Source organism: Ambystoma mexicanum, chromosome 6p (genome assembly GCF_040938575.1).
Source record: "Ambystoma mexicanum isolate Mex_15411 chromosome 6p, UKY_AmexF1_1, whole genome shotgun sequence".
Taxonomy (NCBI): Eukaryota; Metazoa; Chordata; class Amphibia; order Caudata; family Ambystomatidae; genus Ambystoma; species Ambystoma mexicanum.
The window spans coordinates 1,466,829,881-1,466,851,224 of NC_090935.1; the positions used below are offsets into that span (position 1 = coordinate 1,466,829,881).

Sequence of the window (21,344 nt, forward strand, 5' to 3'; positions counted from 1 at the left end):
GTGCAGAATTGCTGAGCGGAAGGGCAGGCTTCATGCACATCCTCCGACAAACAGGCCTACTGCCTGATCCAAAGGCAATACTGACTCTCCATTTGCTCCAGGAAGAGGGCCGATGTCCAAGCCTGCATCTCTGGGGCCACCAATAACACGGCAGAACTGTTAAAAATCTATAAGGAACTTGTCAATCCTACTGCAGTTTTCACTTCTTTTCCGCCCTCCAAGGCCCTCTGCACCGCATTGGCCTCCCACTTCACCACCAAAACCCAGCATATCCTGTACTCGCTCTCCTCTTCTCCCCAAACCCCACTCCTCTTGCTTCCCCCATGTTCTCCTCTTTCTCTCCCATTGCACCGGCTGAGGTCTCTAAAGTAGTCCGCTCTATGAAAGTCTCCTCCAAACAGGTGCTCCCCTGCTCATCCAGAACAATCAAGGACATCTACTCGCTCGCCCCTGCATTGGCTGATTTCTGTAATCACATTTGCTTCTAGCCCCTTCCCACTACCCCTCAAGCATTCCCTTGTGCACCCTCCCCTAAAATTGCAGTCTGCTGACCCTTTGTGCCTGGCTAACCATCTCCATCACCCCTTTCCTGGGCAGGCTCCTGGATAAGTTGGTCATCACCCAACTGATCCACAACACCAAATCTGTTGGCTGTCTCCACGACCACCAGTCTGGCTTCAGAGCATCCAGGGGGCATGGAAACTGCTCTCCCGAATACCCTTGAAGGCCTGCTCTCAAACCTATGACTCCAACTCCCCCCTCAGCCTCAATCTTTTCCCCATCTATGACATGGTTAATCATGCCACCCTCATAAATCTTCGAGATGAACTCTGCATCACAGTCCAGTCGCTGGCTTGGCGGACCTCTTTGCTCTCAAACCGACCTTCCCAGGTGCAACTGGGCCCTTTCCTCTCCACCACCTCTCACGCTACATGCAGCATCCCTCAGGGCTCCATCCTACCTACCTTGCCCTTTGTCCCACTTTATTTCCACATTCTCTTAGCACTTTCAGTGTTATGCTGAGGAGACCACTCTCCTTCAAGCTTCCTTCCTCTTCTTCCTCTCTCATACCCGACTGCTATTCAGGCATAGTACACGGCTAATTATCTCTGCCTTAATACCATTAAGACCAAGATCATTCTCATTGGGACGCCTGCTCCCTCTTTCCCTCCCACTCTCTGGCCGCCCTCCTTGGATGCCCTCCCCTTACCTCTAATGACGTCAAAAACATTGGGGTCGTCTTTCACTCCTCTCTCTTTCTCCTCTCACATGATGGCCCTTGCCAAGAAGGCCAACTTTCAGCCCCACCTCCTCAGAGGCATTCTCTTTTTCCTAACCTTCCCTAGAAGCTCAATGTTACCAGAGCCCTGGTCCTCTTCTCAAGGGTGGTCTACTGCACCAGCCTCTCCCTCAATCTGCCTCTTTCCTCTCGCTGCCCCCTCCAACTAATCCAGAATAGGACTGCAAGACGTATCCTTCACCTCAAGCCCAGGGACTACATCCCTCCAGTCCTGAAATCTCCCCACTGGCTCCTGGTGGCTGCAAGGATCAAATTCAAGACCCCTTGCATCATCCACAAGGCTTTCTGGGACCTGGAACCTCGCTACATCCAACTCTCTCCCAAAATACTGCCCGGCTAGAGCACTTCAGTCTTCTACCTCTAACTCTCTGCAAATCCGTTGTTTCTCCAAGCAGAGAGCAAGCAGAGAGTGGAGGTAGATCTATATCCTTGGCAGGATCCTCCCTCTGGAATGGCCTCCAGACTCTCAGACTTGAGCCGGATCTCCTTAAATTCCATAAACGGCTCAAATCCCTGCTCTTTTCTTCCTTCCCTAAATCCCTCCTGTGCTCCTGGCCAGGTCTCTTATGAGTCTTTCAGGGCAACAGCCTCCCTCGTCCAGTCTGCATCAGCACCCCCCAAACCCAACACTGCCCTTCCGGGCCCACTCCCTGACCAGCTTGGAAGGTTGGCAGCCCCTCCTGAGTCTGGCCACCCCTACTTTCCTGCACTAGTTGGTGTTTCCCGTCCTTCCCTGGTTCTTGCACTTTTGGGCTCTTCACCACACTTGCCCAACTTTGGGCCATCCTTCCCTTGTCCCCCGTACCCCCTGCACTTGCACGATCCGAATGTCACAAGGCGTAGTTGGACAGTTTTTGTTTTTAATCCCCTTGTCCCCGATCCCCTCCCTCCATTTTATGTCTTGTGGCGCCTGAAAACACATTGGGCCTCATGAGACTGGCGGTAACCGTGCTGGTAAAACCGGCACGGCTGCCGTGGTATCATTTATTTTCCGGCACCCGCGAATGGGCAATTGCTGGGTCAAACCAGATCCTAACAGCCCACAACCTACTCTACAATATAATTTTGCGGTGATGGAATCATCCCTGGACCAAAATGGGGTATTTGAACAGCACTATTGGCTTGTTACCATTATGCAATACCAAAGGCAGCACATGAGAAAAAGGGTTGCAGTGACATGGGGAAATAAATCCCTCTTGACACAAAATTCAAAAAACCATGCATGACAGTAAAATGTTTAGGGGACACAAAGTTGGGGAGCCCCTACCCCATTAATACATTTCTTCTCAACAGCCAAATATGAAGACGGCATTATTAGTTAACACTTATAGCAGATGCCATATAACATCTATGCCAATTGCCAGAGCTGAACTGTCCTTCACTACCAATGACAGCTTTTCCATTCTCCCTCCCCTTTTCTACTGTTCCACAGAGAGCTGCTATCAAGCGATATGTTGCATAAAGTGTATGTGTAAACCAACTTAAATAGCAAAAAATATCAAATTGAGGAGGGACCAAGCCTTATTTGCATATGATCTTTCCCCTTTTGTAATGGCTTGGCAGGCAAAGAACAATGTTCTGATGTGTTCCCTAGAGCAATGACGGAGGATAAGATTAATTCTAAACCTTCCAGCCATCACCTCTTGTTTTGCTGAAATTGCAAACACTGAAAGTTCAAGTCCAGATGACATCCTACAATAATACTCCCACGTTTCATATCTTCATGTTGAATACCTGCTGCTTCTAAGCAGTGTAATAATTGATATTATTTCCCAATTTAATGGTATTCTACCAACCAATGAAAGACCGAGATAATTCAAATTTATGACTGCTGGTTGCACGCAAAGGGACCAGGGGTTAACAAGCAAAGTGCTCTCATAGCTAAGAATCGAGTCTATATAAAGAACTTGTCTGCTATGATCCACTTTGGGGCAGCCCCTCAATCTAGGTGTCTATACCAAATTATTTAAGAGGCATTACGTTATGTGACTTAAAGAATATTTGCCCAAGTGTGATTTGAGAAAGAGGTTGTATCATTGCGTTTGCACAGTAACAAATATCAAGTTGCCATGTAATGATAAGCATATATCAAACATTAAAAAAGTAGAACAAAATCTTGGAGCACTGACCTGTTGCTCTTCTACAAAAGAAGGTGCCCTGCAAAGAAAAGTCAACATGTCAATTTAATAATGAACAGCCGTTAAATGGGACAAAGCAATGAGAATATGTTTCAGTCTGATCACAATGTGCAGAGTAATTATTTTCTGGATACAGAACTGATTAAGAAAAACAGAGTTGGTTTTGGTAAGGGTGCAAAAGGAAGGCCTGGACACAAAAGTGGTATATTTTTGGTTATACTCTTATTAACCGATGAAGGGGTTGGGAAAATGCATCTCTATCCCTGAATACAAGGAGGGGTTTCCCTGCCTCAAAGGGAACTAAGGAATACGTCAGAATGACAAAACAAAATATATGTTACTGTTGTGTCCAAAAAGCATACCTCTGTCCCCAACACTAATATTCTAAATCAACTGTGGGTTGTTTTCTTCCAAAGTCAAGTGTTCATAATAACTCTTCTCAACAGAAAAGTTCCCAATGTCTGGTGATTCAAAAGGCAAAAGAAATATTCTACCAGATAAAGGTCCGAGGCTTCTATGGGTTTGCTCCTTTCCCCTGGATTCCTTCTGGTTCTATATTCCTTTTCTTTGGGGTCCTAAAGAGCCGTTATCCTCTCAGGCAAATGTCATTATATTTTAGATCTTCATAAGGGTGCAAGTCCCCCGACTCACATTTCTTTATAATACCGGCTTGGTGTATTTCCTACCAACCATGGGTTTTTCATCAAAACACTTATCTTCAAGGTCCTCGACCCTCTTGTTCTCAAACTCTTTTTGATGCAAGTCCCAGACTCGCCAAATTTGAACATAATAGCTTGGACTCTCTTCTCAACTCTCTTTTGGGTACGAGTCTTGGTTCCCTCTAAATATCCAGCTTGGTTTACTCTCCTGCCAAGCATTTGTCCTCTCGTGGACTCTCTTTACATCTCTCAGGGTCTGAGACCCTCTTATTCTTCGGCTTTCATATGGGTGCGGTTTCCAGACCAACACTGTGCTCTTGCAATAGCTTGGTTTACTCTACTTCCAAGCATGTGCTACTTTCTGTAGTGCATCTGCTTTATTCAAGGTCGCAGATCCCATCTCATTCTTATGTGGGTGCGGGTCGCAGACTCGCAGTGTGCTGCTGCAATAGCTTGGTTTACTCTCCTGCCCAGCATATATTCCCTTGTGCACTTTCCAGTCCCAGACCTCTCAACTTTCTTCATGTGGGTGTGGGTCCCAGACCCGCACTGTATGGGTGCAGTAGCTTGCTTTACTCTCCTGCCAAGCATATGCTCCCTTCTGCACTCTCTCCGCTTTCACCAGGTTCCCAGACCCTCCGTCTCACTCACTCCTGTTGCTCCCAGACACTCAGCACTTTCAGCTCTGCCTGAGTACCCGTTTCTCTGGTGCATGTCTTCTGGGCAGCAGTGCTTCTTCTGGGGCGCCGGTAGCATTCGGTTGCTTGCTTCATTGGGCGGTGGCCCTGCCAATCAGTTTCTCTTTGGTTTCTTGTTGGCAGCCACTCTGCCAATCTCTTCCAGCTTTGCAGGACATGGCTTTCTTTCCTGGTGGGTTCCCTGGCTCTGGGCTGCCTGGAGGTTCGTTCAGCAACTAATATAGGAGGAGCTCATCCTCCTCTGCTTTCTTTCACGCACCTGCTCAGCTCCGTGCACAGCGTCTCTAGTTTTGGTTCCTGGTATGCCGGGTCGATGTCTGCACAGCTTCCTTGCTTGAGGACTGCTCTCGCCATCTTGTTTTCCCTCTACCTTTTAGTATTTCTTTGGACCAATCGAAAACAGTGAAAGGCTTGACCGTTCATTCCAGTTCTCTGGAGTAATCATACTCCTGAGCCCCTTCTTCATTACAGTAGTCATGGTAGAGTTACATGGGAAGCATTCGGTGTTTCCAGGGTTGTTAGTCAACTCTATCATATTAGGTGCTTTTTCTTTACAACAACAGATACTAACACTACCACACTGCCCGGAGTAAATGAGGGATAACTTGATTTCAGGAAGGAAGGAGGGTTGGCTAAGGTGATGGGATACAGCGTACTCTGGGAAGGGTCGTCCATAATCCCATAAGGGGCTTCCTCTCTCATGTGAACTCCTGCGATGCACCACCCTAGGGGGATCATTGTACTGTGGGTGCACCACTCTGGCCCCATGGGAAAGCTCTCTCCCTAGGTGAGAAGGACGACAGCCTCAAATTCGTCAAATAAGACATTCAATAGAAAATATCAATTCATGATACAAAAAATGCATCTCACTGGAATATTTAATTCCTATAAAAGGTCAACTACTAACCATACAACTTTAGAATTAGGGAACTGCTTTTCTGATGGGGTAGTACCAGGAAGAAGCTCAATGTGCATAAGTAAATCACTCACTTACATGCATCATAAATCCCCCAATTCATCTTTTTAACCAAAAATTAGCTATTCCAGATCTACATATTTACACATTTATCTTTTGTGTTTTATAAAGAGTACTTTCAGGCAGAGCTAAGAACAAGAACAGAAGCAACGGGACAAATGCAGATATCGCAAAAAGGTGTGCAATATCAAGTAGTTGACAAAAAGAGGAATGAATGCAAAGCAAATCTCAAACACTTTAGGTATCTGTATTTTTGGATGCTTAAACAGCATAGGAATCAAGCACCAATAGGCTAAAGCATCATAGCATTTTTTTTATAGCATTTGTGAATGAGAACTTGGCTTGTACAGAGGAAAAGCAGAGACTCTGTGACATGTCAGGTAAGCACCTAAACTCCTTAAAAAAACAAAGCATCCTAAACGGCCACTTGTGCTTACGCACAACTTCAGCGGTAACCTTACAGAATGGGCATTCAAACTCCTAACCCGAGAGGAACACAAAAGATATCCCTAGTCCGGACAGCCAACTTTGGAATTGGAGGTATGTTTGGGGGATGGATGGTAGGTACAGCAAACGACGAATGGTGCCTACAGTGACCCTCGCATTAATGTTTATGGTAATTCAACGCCTGGTAATCGCAATTAACTGATGCTCCTCAATACAAGCGGTGTGCTTAACAGTGTATAGACAACACCATATATCACAAAGTGTGGTGCGTAAATTGTAACAGCGAATGTTGGGTTGATGAATTTATGACATGGGGTGATATTGCTTTCAACTTTTAAGAACATGTGACACATTTCCGGTCATTGACTGCTACCGGCAAGTCTTTTGGTGTGTCAAAAGGCAGGTACTTCTTTGCAAATGGCTTAAGGTTTTAACTTGGACTTCAAGGGGCTTTCCGCAAAACCTGCAAAAAAGCAAGTCAGCGGCATTATGAACCAGGCCCATATGTGCACACACTGAGCACAGTTAACAGTACACACAAGACATACGCTACAGTCAGCTAAGCAAAAGCAATTCAATGTTCTTTTCTATTAAACTGACAAAATAAAAGCAATTCAGATTGCCTTTTCCACTTGATCTCAAGGGAAGAGGGGTGGACATCAAAAGTGTTTCAAACCATACTTCAGTATCAAGTTGTTCTTTTGTTCTTCTCGAAGTCGAGTGTTATTTTCGTACTCTTGTTGTTGTACATCCTAATGAAACAAGAGAATTGCTTAAGTAATTGATCAGTCTGTAGCCAGTACAGTCTACCATCAAAAACATGCCACACTTTTCTTTTGAAGAATACTGAAACTGGATAGTTGCTTTAAGTATCATGATTTATGCAGTTATTGGTAACTACAGCAAGACTTCACACATTGAAGAGAACAAACTACATGAAACCTAAATGGTCATATCAACCAATGTTATTTCTTTATACTTCCTGTGACCCAGAGCCATCAATTAGAAATTATGAAGCAGTTTCTTGGAATGGTGAATGCTTCCACTAAAAAATAAATACTGGCCACATTAAAAGGCTCTTCTCCACCTGCCACTATTTAAAAAATCAGTAGAATGTGCTTCCCAATGGCACAATAGGTCAGGCACATGTCATTAAACTATTATATTTCCATGCACCCATACAGCCACTTTTTCGGTTTAAAGGGCAATCTTCTCTAGGAGTAGTTTTAATCTCACAGGAATTGTATTGCACCTGCAAACAAAAAGCCTCAGATGCCGGCATGTTAAGGTAGGTTTCCGTTCCAGAACCATAACTATGCGTTCCAGAGGCTGGCAAGCAATTACATTCTCAAAATAGAAATTATGGCCGTGGTTTGGTAGGAAGATGGCAATAGCCTACAGCAAGAACCCACTTCACTACAGAAATAAGTGATGGCAATCAATGTACAGTTAAGTCTCTCTCCTGGGGGCTCTTCACCTCTTGTGAGGCGCCAACTAACTATAAAGCTACTATTTAAATTACAACCGGTAAACAGTGGATAAAGCTTGCTTTTTGGCACAAAGCACACAGGATTTATTCATTGGTTTTAATCGTGGGCACTGTTGCATACTGCATAGTGAAAACAGTATTGCACCTTAATTTGTGGTGCCCCGTCATAATTAAAGTGAGAACCCTCTTTATCATTAGCTGAGGCAAATTAACTGCACAACGATGTAAAGGAATTGCCAAAATGTTTGGAGCAACAAGCCATTCACTATCTCTGACCATACCACAGCTCCAAAATAAGTCGCTCTAAGGACCTGATGGTTTGGCTTTACACCTGCATATGTACAGACCAATGGCGCTCCTTCATTGGAGCCATATCTTACACTAGGTCTATCCCTAAACTTACGTCCTCCATCTACATGGAGTACCGAAGTCAAATTATATCTTAGCTGGAAGGATGAGACCCACTATCCCTGCAGAAAACTATGTAGGACAACGTAGTGTGTGCAAGCTCCACCCTACTGATGAGGTCCAACCAGACCGAAACACAAGTCTGGGGTTGCTGTTGGTACTCTTGTTCAGAGGAGAATTGCCTCGCATTTCGGTGCTGGGCTGCCCCAGGGCAGAAAGACTGATCTGTTTGGGATATTTCTCCTCTGTGAAAGATCGTGAGCTAAAGAATCTGGGTAAGATCTCATAGCTAGGACTAATGTCTGGCAGAGGGACTCCCAGGACCCCTCCTTGTTAATTTGTAAGCAGATGTATGCCAGGTATCCTGCAGTAGATCAATGACAGAGTAACAATGACTGGAAAAGCAAACTTGCTTTCCTTTAAGGTGTCTTTTGCAAATTATAGTGAGCCTCCAAGGCATTAGGGACTGACGTTCAAGGAAATTTAGAAGCTTCATGACAGCTCTGGAAACCTGAAAGGACAACAAGCTGCAAAATAGCCATATGAATGTGTCTGCTGCCCCTTGACAGACTGACTGGGCTAGAGCAGAACTAATCACATCCATAGCTTTTAACATGACATAACTGTAACAAGGTCCTGTTGAAATGGGGGTTGAAGACTGAACTTGCCACTGACAAAACTTGGACTAGGAAGGTCATACACTTCAGATGCTCCAGGTAGCTCTAGGTTTAGGATTTGCAAATGAGGTACAAATCACAGATGCTCATGGGTATCTCATCTTCCCCAAGGCAAATCGTTTTTTGTTTGTTTTTAAATTCAGGCTGCAGGCTTCTAACTGAGAAGTGGCAAGGCATAAATACTGGAAAGTTAACAGATATATATTCAGTGTCTCCGGTGCCAGAGGATTAGTAGAAGTTGTGTCTCTTGGGCATCGGCCAGTTGCTTTATATAGTGCAATGTCAAATGTCATGGAAGAATTACTCGCTGAAGCAAAACAATATGTTAATTAGAACATTTGTAAAACAATCAGGAGCTTAATATAAGCAATATTTACACCCTAAAAGACCACTATATCATGTACTAAATAAAAAGTGGGGGGGTGGGGTGGGGGGCGAGGTAAACAATGGGAAGTAACATCACAGGAACTTAACTATCCTAAAGTGAAACATGCAAATGTGTTTGAAAGTGTACAGGACAAATAAGGGTTTGCCAAGAGACCAGAAATCCCTATAACACCGCTGGTTAGGCATAACAGGTGCCCACATTTTAGGTCTAAGAATATGTAACAAAACATGTGCTGTATAGCAGAATATCAATATAAGACATTTTATAGCTTCATGATCAGAAATGCGATTGATCTTGTGGCCAAGTGTCTGGCTCCGACCCTAGAGACCTCTGTTTGAATCTTGGCCATGGGCCTCTGAGTGGGGGGCAGATATACAGGTATATATTTTTTTTTCAATACTTGAAAACACACAGGGGCCAACCACCCACATGATGCCTCAACTTGAGCCCTGCATAGTATATGCCTATGGTGAAGGATATTCATTATTACTTTTTTGCCTACATGGCGATGTGAAATCTAAGTCAAAGTAAAACGTTTTTTAAAAAAAGAACTATATGAATTTGAAAGCCTCATCAGTATTGCTGTCTTTAAACCCATTGCATTGTGAATATTGTATTTTAGTGGTCTCCATTCATAACTGACTCAACTGTGAGGGTAAACCCCAGGTGGGTGATGAATTATAAGGAGTAGGAAAATTAAGGTTATGGGAAATATTTATAAACTCGAATGGTACATTGTGCTACAGTTAAACAAAGAGCTTTAATTACGTTGGAGAGGTGGCTTTATTTGTACATTACTTTGCTTGCGAAGGAGGCTATTCGGCCAAGATCTTTAGTATTACATCTATGGTCGGGCTTTAAGAATTACTAAACATCAACACATTAAGTCTGACTCACTGGTTCAACAATTCATGCAAATGAATATAAGACAAAACATAATTAACAAATATATACTGAAAAGATCCCTTATGCTCAAAGCTGGATCGTATGCTAATTGTTTTTCTACATACCAATCATTTCATTAGAACTCTATGGATAGAGGAAGGGTGGTTGATATGGGGAATTACAAGAATGCCTGTATGAAGCTTTTTGAATGCATAGAATGGACGCCAGTGTGGGAGAAGGAGCATACCCTGAAGGAATTTACAGATAAACCCAAGGTCTGTTATTGGGGCCGGAACCATACGCACCTTGCCAGCCTTGGCACTTACAGGGATTATGCTGAATGCCAGACTACTTACCCGAGGCCCCAAATGTATTCAACGAGGCCTCCTCTTAGAAGATTTGTGATGCTCCGCCGTTCTAACCAGCTGCCCACTCTGAGTGTAATGGGACCTCGGATTGGAAAGAGTTGGGAAGATTGTGCAAATGCCATAGCCAGCTTGAGACACCTTGTCATGTATTAACTAGCTGCTGCACCTTGGGAAATCATATCTGGGGACTTTTGTTACTGATTTGGATGAAATTAAAAGTAAACCTTTTTGGACAAAATGCCTCATGGCCAGAAATATCCATTTTAATATGGCTTTGTTTAAACTCTGGCAAAGGATTGAGGTGCTAATTGGAAGTGTGCAATAACACTGATTTATTAGGATTGTCGTGCTTACTTGAATGCTGCTAGAATTCCGAGTGATTATATTGAATTGAGTAACAATGTTGTAACTACTTTTTACAGACTGGTTTTATGACAATCTTATGTATTGAAATATATCTATTTTGGAATTTTTTGTGCAAAGTTCTTGGAACTAAAATACAATAAAATAAAAATAAAATAATTAAAATATTACACCTCATGGCCTGTGTCAAATCCAGCAGATGTTAATGCGGGCTGGTGGTAAAAGATAACCCATTCACTTTTGGCTACCCCCACATATCGTCTGTTGTACATGCTCTAGCCCAATTAATTTGAACTGTCAAGTTAATGCCTTTATGGCAATGGTTTCATTGTTATCATCGGGGTTATTTGCTCGTCTACATGTCATATTGCTCTAAGGCTCCCTAGAACGTCATCATTAAGGGGTCTAAAATCACAGAGGGGCTTGTAATTGAAGGGGGTTCTAGTTTTGCTATATTGATACTTGTGCGGATACATTTTGTAGTCGCCCATATTTTTTTGCGGCTACATTTGGCGAAATCATTTAGCAGTCATTAACCATGGGGCTTTAGTTTAATTATCTGAGGGAATTGGACAGATCATTTATTTCTATTGTAGACGCTTTCTTGCAGGTCATTCACAAACCTCTGACAAATCATAATCCATATGTAACCCAGTTCTTATTGATTTGAACACTAATATTTTTAAATATTACATTCAGAGAAATTGATTTTCATCTTTAAAAAATCCTTTTTCACCCTGCTTTGATGAGCAGCCTATGACAGTCGATTGTGCGTTGAGCCTCCCGCTTTGAAATTGTTCATGGACTTGCATAGTTCCACATGAAAAACAATATCATTGCTATTGTTTCTTCTAACATGTAGCATGTATCAACACATTCTTTTTGTTAGGTCTTTTGGATGTCCACCATTGGCACTTATCACTGAACCATTTGCTGTTTTCTTATGGTGCATCCTTGTTTTTATTTGGTTGCCTATGGAGACTTACTAAATTCAAAAAAGCTATTTGTTGTTGTGCATGTTTACAAGTTAAGATAGTTCAATGTTCTAACCATTGTGAGTTATGTTGTGTATTCACCACAGTTACTGATCCTTTCCAGTTCATACTAATCACATGTAATCTATGCAGTGTCTAGAGTGTTTTATATAGATTCAAAGGCAACAATGGTGCTGTCATGCCAATTATTCTTCATAATGGTCCAGAAAAATGATTGCACATGGGGACCCATGGGTGCACAGTGGGGTTTGTGGCAAATGGTGAAATTGTTCGTTCATAAGCTTTATATATCCCCATAGTGCATCAAAGCATTAAAAACTGGAACCTAAAACAAATGGTGAAATCAAAGATGATCATCATGTTAGTCAAGGTACATTTTACAAAGTTCTAAGAATATATATTTTTTATGGAAAAAACCTAATTTGAATTCCACAGGCATGGCATTATTTAGTGGATAAGGGCATCACATCTAATGTCACCAGAGAGCAACCCTGTTACCATGCTACTGTGTTGAACTACCTCATGTCACAAGCAGCCATAGTCCTCTTGATTACATCATGAGGGCTTGGGCTTTAGTTAAATGGGCAACAAGTGTACACCTTTCAACTCCCTGCTAATACTTGTAGCTTTCATTTTTGTCATTCAATCCTAAATTCTTCCCAGGTTCTGGGGTAAGGTTCATATCCTCATATTATGTAGCATTTAATGCCAACAAACTGTTTTCCTGCTTCCATTAGGTAATCATTTAGGTTCATAAGGTCCATTCTCTTACTTTCCCGCATCAGCTTTTTCAATGGCCATATCCTGGTCAAATTGCTGGCTATGCGTTGTGAAATTATGCTGTCTTTAGTAAGTTCAGATCTCTTTGAAACTGATTTTTAGAAAGAGTTATTGACCGTCTTTTTTCAGGACTGGTACACATATAGAAAAAAATAGCACTTGACGCTTTCCGAAGACTAGATCTCCAATTTACTATTCACTCATCGCCGTTCAAAGGATTATGTTTTTGTTAGCTTGAGTCCTGAAGAAGAAGTCTTTGTGACGCGACAGCAACACATTTCCTCAATTCTTCCTACGAATTAGAAACTATCCCCACTCTCAACCACACACCAATATACTAACACAACTCCCTCCTTGATAAATAATTGTTCGCCATCTTTAATTTCAGCACACCATAGCTTAGATAACATACCATCTAATCTCATTTGTTCCCCATACCTCATGTTTAATGCAAACTGCAGAAACACATTGCACACCTACAGTTTGCATCATTATAAATGGTTATCATTCAAATAACATCAATACTAACATCGAAATGTAACAATTCAAAATGAATTCTATTTCTCAACAGCATATAACGACTACAGTGACTGACATGGAAATCTGCAATTATAAATATGATTTTCCTTTCAACTGATAGTCGAAGTGTGGAGATGTGGGATTGTTCGGAATGGATTGATAGAGCATTGTTGATGGCCATAAAACAAATAATGAAGGTGTGGAAATCCAGGAAGACGCCACATTGCGAGAACTAGGTATCGGATATGCGGACGCTCTCTTGGTATGAGAAGACTCAGGCAGTTCGACAACATCGGGAAACTGAGTACGAGGAGAGATGGGGGCCATTCAGGGATTTATTTGGATGAGGTGTAGGCTTTGGTTTATTTTGTGGATATTGAGGTTGGGGATTGGTAGGGGTTTATGTTTTGTCCTTTTTTTTTGTTTGTGTTTTGTGGTATCACATCTTGCCATGAGATAGGAGCGTGGGGATGTTTTCGGATTTCGTTTTGAATAGCTGTTACTTTAGTAGTAATTTGCATTTTGTTGCACTGATGTATATGGAGTAATGTTTTGCTTGTTCCCATTCTGTTGTTACTCAGTTGTATTATGTTTTGTATAATTATTAAATAAAGTTGATAAAAAAATACATTAAAAAAAATATGGATTTTTATGGCGTAAATACTACTTTAATCCCTGAAGTGCGGAGAATCAACACCCCTCATCCCCTGCTCCATTGTTCTCCCCAACCAGAGGCAGTGAAGTGGATGATTTCCCCTTTCATGCCTGGGGGTTGCGTGATGACATCGGTGCACGCTACGTGCAACGTCATCAGGAAGTGATATTTACATGCTGAAGTCGGTTTCAGCATGTATATATCACAGTCACGCTTTTGCGAGAGCATTTCTTGCTCGATTTCCTCAAGTGAGGGCTTGTTGGAAAGGGGAGACTATTCCCCTTTCCAACTAGCCCTCACTCAAGGAGATTGGTGGTCGAGGATCATTCGATCCTCGACCAGCAATCACCACTGGACCATCAGGGAATTACCAAAATGAAAAATCCCAAAAAAGATAAAGGTCAAACAGGCACACTTGGGGACATTGGGGGGCTGGCCCTCTGCCAGTGGGCCAGCCCCCCCAGAAATCCACCAGGGAGGGGCAGATTTTTGCTGCTTCCCCGGGGGAGGGCAAAACTGAGGATATGACCAAGGATATGATCTTGAGGGTGGGAGAGGAAGGTCAATCAGCCCTCAACCCCAGAAAACGCCAACCAGATGGCATAATGTTGTTTTGCCTTTTTGGGGACACATTTGTGCAGTTTTGCACCGATTTGCCCCAAAGGAAGGCAAAACAACATTACACTCCACATGTAGTGAAAAGCTTGGGGGCATCAGAGGACTGGCCCTGTGCCTGTAGGCCAGCCCCCCTAGAATCCCCTCACACACCACCATCCCCAAGGATGGACAGACCCTTGCGGCTTCCCTGGGGGCCAAATTTGGGTTTCTGCCCCCAGCAAGGCCCACCAGTGATATGATCTTAAGTGGGTGGGTCCCTCCAGGCCAATAATAGATTGGGGTTGGGGGCTGTTTCGTCTGTTGCCCGTTGCAGTGCCCCCAGCCGTACTGGAACTCTGGCAGGTCCATGTTAGAGCTTTTCCCTCTAGGGAGGGATAGGGACCCCAGTCGACCCACATGCAAGGCAGACGCCCAAGGCTGGAGGCAGCAGCCCACGGCCATCCTAGAGCTGTGGCTGGGCTGCGTTACACCTTTTCCTTCTGAGGGATGGAGACTCTGCAGTGCTCTCTGGGACCATCACTGGGCTTTTGTGATGTCGAGTCACATGGGGGACAAGCGCCCAAACCCGGCGCAAGCATCCCCGACCGTCCTAGAGTTCTGGCCAATGCCGCGTTACAGCTTTTCCCTCCGGGGAGGGATGGGAAATCTACCGGGACTTTCCATGGAAGCTGCTGGCTGGGAGGCGGTCGACCAAGACAGACGCCCAAGTTCGGGACAGCACTCTGACCTTCCTAGAGCTCTGGCTTGGCTGTGTTACAGCTCTTCCCTATGGGGACAGATGGGGACCCTGCCAGGGCTCTCTGGGACCACCACTGGACTTTGGGATGGTCAACTCACATGGGAGACAGGCACCCAAGGCTGCAGGCAGCACCCCGGCCGTCCTGGAGCTCTGGCTGTGCTGCATTACAGTTTTCCCCCCGGGGAGGGATGGGGACCCCGCCGAGGCTCTCGGGGACTGCCGCTGGACTTGGGAACAGTCGACCCACATGGGAGACAGGCGCCCGAGGCCAGGAACATCACCCCGACCGTGCTGGAGCACTCGCTGCACTGCGTTAGAGCTTTTCTATTCAGGGAGGGATGAAGACCCTGCCGGAGCTCCCTGGGTTTGCCGCTGGACTTGGGTATAGTCGACCCACATGGGAGACAGGCGCCCAAGGCCAGCACCCACGGCTGTCCTGGAGCTCTGGCTGTGCAATGTTACAGCTTTTCCATGCAGGGAGGGAGGGGGGGGTCTGCCGGGAACCCGTAAGACCACTGCTGGTCTTGGGGACAGTCAACCCACATGGGAGACAGGCACCCAAGAGCAGGGGACATCAACCCTGACCGTCCTGGAGCTCTGGTCTGGCTGTGTTACAGGTTTTCCATCCAGGGAGGGATGGGGGACCCTGCCAGAGCTCCCTGGGACCGTCACTGGACTTGAGGTCGGTTGACCCTTTTTCTTTTCTACCCAGTTAAGCGCACTCACGCATGTGTGGTACTGTTTTCGTCGCCACACCTGTGAGAACGTGGGAAGGTAGGACATGTGGTGTTGCCAGTGTGTTTCAGTGGTTTCTTGGTGGTAAATGTCTAAGTAGTGTGTTTTTTCCCCCTACATTTTGGTCTTTGCCAGGCATTGTGGGTAATACATTCTAGGGCGATTTTGAAAGTCGGACCTCTTTGGATTTCCACAGGAGTCATCTTTTCAGAAATGCCTGGGGTTCCCAGTTTTCCTTGGTGGCTGCGACACCCCAGGCCCAAAATCTGTGGGTTGTCCAGACTGCCAAATCAAGTATTCCCCAGGGCGTTTGATGTACCAGTGGTTTAGCCTTTTCCATTTGCAACCATGTCAGTGCTCCGACACATGTGAGGTACCCTTTTTATTGGGACACCTGTGGGAAGGCAGGACATTTGTTGTGGTCTCTTGGTTTTGATAAAAGTTTTCATACATTTCCTACTGCACTTTGTTACACAACCCTTTAATTTCCCAAATGTGACCTACATTTAGTCGCTGCTTTAGAGACTGTATGCTCTTGTAACCCATGCATGGCACCTATCCTTCAAAAGGTCTGCCTGTGCGCTTTCAAAAAATGTATGCTTGCCATTCTTCACCACATTTGTTTTCCTTATTTTCTAATGGTAAGTACGTCTGTTTAGGCAGTCAACATAAAAATCATGTGTACCGTGGCTCCATTTTAAGCTTGTGGTATTGCTCGTTTTGCGAAACATTACGAAAAATGTGTGATTTCCTAAGTAGAAGAGTCAGGGGAATGCAGCGATGCATTGCTCTTCTCAATAGTCACAAAACCCATTACCTTACAAGTCCAAACATGTCCAGCATATAACTTTTTGTCTGTCATTTTTCCAATTGTTTCCCAAACTATGGGAATTTTTGCTATATAGTTGTTGCCTGACTTGCGCAAATGACCCTTCCTGAACTTGGAATTTCGTCTGCTTTTCAGAAATGTATGCCTTTCTGTCTTCCCCATTTAGCTTTCCTACCCTCCTCTTCCATCCCGTCCAAGCATTTTCTATTGAATAAAAAGGCAAAAATCGCCTACCTCTCACAAAACTGACCTTATAAAAAATTGTTTTTTTTGTTCCCACTCAACCTGTTCTTGAAAGCTTAGAAAATGGCGAAATCAGAACAGCAAACCATTTGTTCATAGCTCTGAAAAGGAAAAAGACATGCTCTATGTACCTCATTTTAACTGCATTTTCTGCACTTTGTTGTTATCCAACCCCCCCCTCTCTGCCCCCTCCCCCACAGCAAACTAGGAATCCTTGGTGGCATTATGACTGCCTACATATCCTAGTCTCAGGAGGATAGCTCAGCAGCAATGTGCTTGTCTTGGAAGCAAGATGACACGGAGCAACACAGGTTCGATCCCCGGATCCACGCTTAGAAACCTCTGGGTATCAAGCGCGTTATAAATAACCTATCATATCATACATGTGGGAAGAGAAGCGTGCCAATTTGGCCGTAATATTACTTGTAACAAAGTTACAAGGGATTCAATGCGACATACCGAAATGTCCAAAAAAAGGCTCGGCACTGGGAGCGAAAACCCCCAGCAGTTAAGGGGTTAAATAAAACATACTGTTTTGTTAGCAAATGGCCATATCCTCAACATATCTCACCACTCATTTGGGCCCAATTTATCTATGAAACAGAAGTGTGAGATTTTGTCCATCATTTTGCCACTAGGTGCCGCCTGGTCATGCCTCATTCCCTTTGCGCTGTTAGTCTCGTGCATAAGGTTGCTGACTAGGAAATCCTCAATCCCTGGGGCCAGACACTGTCCATTTGATTGCCTCTTGCCAGCGATGCATAAAGTCAAAGGCAAAAAGTATTTCACTGCAGTCAGTTGAATTTATTTTATACGTAAATGGTTTTTCACACAGACTTATTATGTGTGGCACTTAACTCCTGAAATCGAAGCGATAAACACAGGGCCCAATTCCAGTACATGCTTTGAATATACCATACATTTAACACACGAACCAGCAGAGTTTTATTTTTGTTATCAACACCCACCGGGTCGAAGCGCCTGTTTTGTGTGCTGTCCTGCACAAGGAGTGATGCAAAAATCCTTTAAAGAACGTAGGCCTTGAGGTGCCAGTCATTCTGATTGCAGTGGTAGGCTTGTCGAAAGGCCGCTTGAATGAGGCAATCACTGTCTGTGCAAATCCCCACTGGTGAGGTTGACATTTTCCCCCCAGATCCTGCATAGTCATGGCAAGCCAAGATTGTTATTCTAAATGTTTCCTCACGCAGAGATAGAACCGGTCTCCATTACAATGAATGCCTATTTACGAAGTAGTAAAATGAAAAATCTTGAATCGGTTACTGTAGCATATGTTCTAAAGAGTGTGTTCATTGATACAATATAAAGCCTACCATGGTTTAAAGTGTCAGATTCCAGGAAAAATCATAGCAGCCATAGTTCGATTCCCGATCCTGACGCACAGTATATTTCCATGCCAACCACCACAAGACATTGGGGGTCATTACAAGTCGGGCGGTAAGGGATACCGGGCACCGGTAAGGAGACCGGTGCCGGTAATCCCTTACCGCCCGATTCCGAGGTCCCTTGGAAGGAACCGTAAAAGACGTGTGGTCAGACCACACGTTCTTTACAGGACCAGTTAAGGGACCTTGGAGCTAATAACGGGCCTGCAATTAGCGGGCCCGTTATTAGCGCCTTCTCCCTTCCCATTGAGCCCTATGGGGGCTCAAATGGGAATGGCTTTTGGAATGGGGACTTGCCGGGTCTGCCTAGAGCGGAATGTCCTGGTAAGTCCACACCCCCCCTCCACGAGACCGGACCCAGACACTATTTTAGAGGCAGCCATGGCGCCAGTAGCGCCATGGCTACCTCCAAACTCGGAATGAGGCCCATTGCCTTGAAGGAGGCATTGCAACTGGATTACTGCACGTATTGAAAGAAAAGTCAGGAGTCAAAACACCCTGCCTACAATTCGGCGACTGAGTGAACGTCTAAGAAGTGCACAATAAGCTTGTGGACGACACTATCGAGTAGGGAACGGAGCAGGAGTCTGAGCTGCAGAAATGTAGCTCTAATTGAGAACAAGAATGCTTGGGGCCTGGAAAGAGCACAGCCTTCTAGATGCATACTATTAACAAGCCAGAAGATTAATTCGTTTCTCCTAATATAGGACACCCATAAACAATTACTGTTAACAGAAATTACAGGAAGTTGGCTGCGCAGGTCAAGCAACAGAGGGAAGCCGAGGGGACGCTATTGGGGCCTTTTGGTACACAACATATTTACATACAATTAACACCCAACCAAAGTTGCTATTTTGTCTTAACTTGGAGCCATTTTAGACAATTAAAAAATAAGGCCAATGAAGGCGAGATTTGAACTAGAGTCCTGGGCCGCTCCCTTTGCTGAGCACTCAAACCACCATGAAATCTGTACAAGCATAAATAATAACAAGTCAAGCACCGTCTCATCATGCACCAAGATGCGCTCCGTCTTATCCTTGCGCATGGGAACTGCTGTTTGCGTCGAGCACTATAAAGTGGAAAGAGTGCAGAGGTGCAGTTACGTTCCTTTAAGCTCGGTGGTTAAAGGGAAAAAGTGCAGTTTCAAGTAAGACGCAACGCAGAGACTAGGGGTCTTGTATCACTGCAAAGGGTGGCAACCAGTGCTTTAAGTGGGGTTAGAAATTGAGGGGGGGCGGCTCATTTGGGGGCGTGGTTTGCCTGATGGGCACGGCCTAAAAATTGAAGACGTGGCCTAAACAAGAGCATGTAAAAAATGAACAGGGGTGCTCTCATCCACATAACTAAGCGCATACTGCAACACTGCTGGTACAAGCAAAACGTGTGGCCCTGGACAGATCATTTAATTACACTGTTGAGGGTGAGACTTTTTAAAAAGAGAGAACGTTGACTGCTTTTAATATAAAATACAAGCTGTTCTTGCATTTGGGGAGGGGGCCTACAAACAACTTTTTTACTCAGGGGGCTCACAAAGTTTGTATACCACTGCCCTTGCCCAATGCAGCTAGGGCATGGTTGCAGAGCCCAGCGCCTGCACGCTTCCCTATCACGCGGGCATGACTGTTTTAATGTAATCTGGATTGGTGCACGCTTGTAAAAGCAATACAGCCGATGCTAAATGGGTCTTTTAGCACCGGTGCAAACGTTCATCAATCGACCGCAGATGGTGATGTGTCACAGGAGTTCTCAGTCTGCAGAAGTGGAATCTTCGTACGAGAGTTCAACATCTCAGGACATAATGACTCAACCAAGACGTGTTTCAAGGGGTCGAAGCAAGGTAACACTCATCACGCTATCAGTGAATGATGATAGGGCTCCATGAAACCCCATCTGGCCACAGAATGTTGCCTAAAACCAGCCATCAAAAACATGTTGTCAAAGTGAAAATGTGTTAACAAGGAGCACAGGCACATGCACCAACACATGACCAGCGGTCGGTGCAGAAACCTGATGTTTGCGTAAAAATAAAGGCGTGCATGTGGGCGGATCCTTGGCACATCCCATGGAACGAACTGCGATTGCGCAGCTTCACAGCTGCCATTTACCCAGACTCAACTGGCACAAGTGCCCGACACCAGTCGGCAAATATAAAAGTGGATGACAAGTACTGTAGCCTTTCCTTCAGCAAGTTACTTCTCAGTGCCATATGACATTGAATTAATTAAAGCAACTTTGCAATGCCCATCAAAAATACTAGTCAACCGAGAGACTTCTAGGTGGGTAATTTTTTATAATTGATGCATCCTGCCTCGTCCTGGTTCAAAAGTAGGTCCCTAAAACATTTTAAAAGGTAGGTTTGCAAATATATAAAATAAATGCTTTTTCAAAATACTTCTTTCCAAATGGCAAATAAGAAAGTCATGGTCCGCAGTATCCAAAACACCCAAGAGGTGAAGCACTAGAAGCAGCAAAATACTGCCAACATGTGCCTTAAACATGTTCTCCATAATTGCCACTAGTGTGGACTTCAGTTCTAGGTTGGTCCAAACCACACACCACACTTGCATAGATTGCTGGCCTCTGTGACAAAGTGACCTCCGGGCCATTGCTGCATTAACCTGGAAATGACGTCCCCATGTCCGGTCATCCAAACCAACCATCCATAATGGATTGTCCAAAACCACAAACCCCAGAATTCCTCTTTCCATCAAAGGAAAAACCTGGACCAGCTCCGGGAAAGCTAAACTCAGATTCAAGAAGAGAAAGATGAGGGGGAAACCGTGAATGGGTCCCATAATCCTAGGAGGATGCAAACAAACTGGTCTCCAATCCTAGTTGCCAAGACTCTGCCATCAGGCCTTTAAAAAAAAGGACTTTGCCTCCCATAATCCTTCTCTCCTATCAAAGGAACCTGCACTAGACTAGAAAGCTACACTTACTGGTTTGCAGGCATGAGCACTATGGAAAGAAACACCAGCACCCAACAGGAGAACTGACCAATTCCCTCAAAGGGACATCAAGGGGGAACCAGT

General features: G+C 44.5%; 1 protein-coding gene across 6 annotated transcripts in view; it reads right to left on the reverse strand.

The window, feature by feature from the left end:
- RUFY3 (RUN and FYVE domain containing 3) overlaps positions 1 to 21,344 on the reverse strand; it is a 735,957-nt gene that overhangs the window by 97,728 nt on the left and 616,885 nt on the right. For 5 of the 6 annotated variants that reach the window (XM_069626287.1, XM_069626282.1, XM_069626283.1 and 2 more), the window contains 2 exons: positions 6,900 to 6,970; positions 3,430 to 3,457 (listed from right to left, as the gene is read on the reverse strand). In XM_069626287.1, the coding sequence (XP_069482388.1) occupies positions 3,430 to 3,457; positions 6,900 to 6,970 (99 nt within the window). The remainder of the gene's footprint in view (positions 1 to 3,429; positions 3,458 to 6,899; positions 6,971 to 21,344) is intronic. The other variant, XM_069626286.1, reaches the window with a different exon arrangement.